We start from the raw sequence: 3,520 nt of genomic DNA on the forward strand, positions 1-3,520 counted from the left end.
GGGAGCGCCGCCGGCGCCGCAGGCCTGGCTCAAATCGGGCCCTGGCATCCTGGCGTTGGCGCCCGGGAACTAGGTCAGGAGACGGGGGTCCGGCGTGCCCGGGCAGGGCAGGGCTAATCTGGTTCCCGGGGCGGCCGGGGCCCGAGTGGCCCCGCGGGGGTGGCCGAGGGCGCAGTTCCCGAACGCCGCACCGGGCCGGGACTTCTTCCTGCCCGCTGGCTCCAGCGCGGTCCCGGGTGCTTCCACAGCGCGGCTCGGCGGGGGCCCGGCGCGCTCAGCCTGCAGCCGCGGACCCCCGGGGCTGGGGGACTCAGACCGGAGGGCCCGGGGAGCTGTCCGGAGGCCTTCCAGGGGGCCCCAGCGGGGTCCTGAAAGAAGCACGGGAGTGGGGGACCCACGCATGGAGCCGCATCCTGTCCTGGCCGGCCGCCCTGCGCCCGGGGCCCTAGGGAGGGGCAGGGCGCGGCGGCCAGGCTCTTACAGGCCCCCTGGCGTTGCAGGCTCCCCGGCACATCTCTGGTCGCTCTGGTTGGAAAGGCCCCACCCTGCTTCCCTGCGCCCCCACCTCAGTGATCCTTCCCCAGGAGACCTGCCTGTGCTCAGCTGAGTGGAGTCCACCCCTCGCCTCAGGGGGCTTGCTCAGTGCCCCCTCAGGCTGGTGCTGACCGCATGGTCTCTGTCCCCTTCTGTGCAGGGCTGTCCCCTGAGAGGACAGTGCTGTCAGACCCTCGTGCCCCAGCCCCCTCAAGCTGCATCCGGGACCAGCTGCTGTGGGCCACCCCTCTTGCCTCCAGCCATGGTGCCCCTGCTCAGCCTGGCCCTGCTGGCCCTGGTGGGCCTACCTCTGGGTAAGGTGGGGGGGCAGAGGGATGAACAGACCCACGTGTGGGCACAGGTGGCTGAGAGTGGGGGAGGGAGGCCCGGATTCCCTCCTGTTATCTCCCCTTGGGGGGTTGAGGGGTGGGGTCTGTGATGCCCTGTCCCCAGCTCCCAGCCCAGGCTCTGTCTCCCCTTGGGGGGCATGAGGGGTGGGGTCTGTGACACCCTGCGCCCAGCCCCCAGCCCAGGCACTGTCTCCCCTTGGGGAGGTGAGGGGTGAGGTCTGCACTGCCCTGTCCCTGGCCCCCAGCCCAGGCTGTCTCCCCTGGAGGGAGTGAGGGGTGGGGTCTGTGACTCCCTGCCCCTGGTCCCCAGCCCAGGCTCTGGACTGCCATGTGTGTGCCTACAACGGTGAGAACTGTTTTAACCCCATGCGATGCCCAGCAATGGTCTCCTACTGCATGACCACACGGACCTGTGAGTGGGCGGGGCCATCCCCAGGACCCTGCCTTGGGGAGTCCCATGGGTGGAGAGGCTCTCCCTGACCCTGGGAGGGTGGGGAGACCCTCAAGGAAGGCTCCCAGGTGCCCCGGGGAGCTGAGGGCCATGGTGCCCAGTCTGAGAGGGGCCTCACCCTCATGGCTGCCTGCCGGGTTCAGCCAGCCAGGTCCCAGCGCTGGCAGGGTGACGCCCCCCCCCCCTGCAGACTACACCCCATACAGGATGAAGGTGAGCAAGTCTTGTGTGCCCAGCTGCTTCGAGACAGTCTATGACGGCTACTCCAAACACGCCTCTACCACCGTCTGCTGTCAGTACGACCTCTGCAACCGCGCAGGCCTCACCGCCCCTGCCACCCTGGCCCTGGCCTCCGCACTCCTGGTCACCCTCTGGGATCTGCTCTGACACCCCAGTGACCTACCCCTGGCAGCACCCCTCATGGACAAAGCTGTCAAGAGGCACCGCCTGCCCTTGCCATGCACATCCCTGCCCCCAGCCTCTGCCTACCCCAGGGCCCACCCAGGACTCAGCCCGTCCACTGGGGCAGGCAGGACCTCCCCCAACCATCTCACCATTCCTCTCCAAAGTGGCTCATTTGGGACTGAGCCCCAAAGAAGTTCGTAGCCCCAGTGGGAGAGCTCAGTCCCTCCTGTCTCCAGGGGTGGGGATCTCCAAGTGTGTACCAGGAGGGCCCCATGGGTGACCACACCCAGTAAAGGGGGCTGGCTGGCATGCCCCACCTTCCTGACAGCCCAGGAGCCGGTTCTAGACGAGGGTGTGCTAGGGGACGTTAGAGAGCCCTCCTTCCAGACCTAGAAGGGCTCCTGGACCCCAGGGACACTGTCCCTGTGCCTCCAGCTGAGGCCCTGAGCCACTCAGGTGAGTGTCATGTGAGGAAGGACTGTCCCTGTTAGTTGTCCTAGAACAAGGCCTGGGTGTCCGAGCAGCTTGGCCTAAGAGGTTCTTCCAATCCCAGAGTTCAGTCTCATCAAGTAAGGATCAGGGCTGGGTGCCCATGGCCTGGGGCTGGCAGGGGAGGCCCAGGGCCCTGGAGTTGGGGCACCCCCCACTCACTCTGACCCCCTCACCCGGTGATGGCTTTGTACCCCCTACACCACCCCCCCGGATCCTGATCAGGCCGCAGCATCTTCTTCCGGGACAGGGCTGCAGCAGCCACCCCAGCCCAAGAGCTCCCTCCTCCCACCAGGTGCTCCCCACCCCACTGGGTGCTGGCTCTCCAGGAGAGCCCCCTTCTGACATGGGGGGCCCAAGAACCAGCATTGTTTAAAGCCCCCTACCGCTGTGAGCCCCATCTCCTGCCAGGTGTGGGAAGCATGGGGCTGCCCAATACCCATCATCCAAATTCTAGAGGCCCCATCACACAACATGGGGAGGGACCCGGAGCACCTGGCTGTTTGTCACCTGACCACGGCCCCCAGCTCGGGTGAAGGGAGAACCCTGAGGGGCCTCTCAGGCTGGCTCAGCCCAGCTGCCAAGTGGGGAGGTTGTCCCCACCATGAGCCCGTCAGGTCGTCTATGGCCGACATTCCACTTGCGGGCCTTTGGTCCAGGCTAGACTGGTGTAGGCTTGAGATCTGGGGACTCGGGCTGGGGAGCTGGTTCCGGTCTCCTTGTCTCACCTGTGAGGGGCCAGGATGTGGAGGAAGCAGGAATGGGAAGGGGTTCTTTGGTGACTCAGGAAGGAAGGTGGTAAGGGCCTGGGGACTGGACGTGCACATGGCTTCCCAGAGGCTCTGGGTGGACAGGCTTTCATCCTGGGCCGGGAGGCAGGAAGGGGTTGCAGACAGGCAGGCGGCCTGGAACGGGCGCAGCTGCTGGGTGAGGCTGAGCCCAGAGTTTGGGGCCAAGCCCAGACAAGCTCTCTCCTAGACAGACTGTCCCAGGCCTTGGGCTGCCTCTGCCAGGAATCAGCTCCTGTTCCAGGTGTCCCAGGGGTGGCCAAGAGGGGACTTCCCTTACGCCCAGTCCTACAGATCGATTGGGGTCAGGATGTTGGCTGAGAGGGGGACACTGGGCGCCCCCGGAGACAGTACTGACTCAGTGGGAGAAGCCAGGGAGCAGTCACGGCTGCCCTGCTTAGGCAAGGCTGTCTTCACCCCCAGTGCAGGATGGGGTCCTACCTCCGGCCTGCCTTCCTGGGGCAGAGGCCCGGCTGGGCACCAGGACCTGAGAGCAAGGCAAG

The 3,520-nt window shown here is 66.4% G+C and overlaps 1 protein-coding gene across 1 annotated transcript; it reads left to right on the top strand.

Moving 5' to 3' along the window:
- The first annotated feature begins 796 nt into the window (after positions 1-796).
- LOC103196743 (ly-6/neurotoxin-like protein 1) lies at positions 797-1,722 on the top strand. Its single transcript, XM_007940525.1, has 3 exons — positions 797-848; positions 1,195-1,296; positions 1,526-1,722. The coding sequence occupies exons 1-3, from the start codon at positions 797-799 to the stop codon at positions 1,720-1,722; spliced, it is 351 nt and encodes a 116-aa protein (XP_007938716.1).
- Positions 1,723-3,520: the final 1,798 nt, after the last annotated feature.

This window comes from Orycteropus afer, unplaced genomic scaffold, assembly GCF_000298275.1.
Source record: "Orycteropus afer afer isolate SDZICR_OR568_19922 unplaced genomic scaffold, OryAfe1.0 scaffold00069, whole genome shotgun sequence".
NCBI lineage: Eukaryota > Metazoa > Chordata > Mammalia > Tubulidentata > Orycteropodidae > Orycteropus > Orycteropus afer.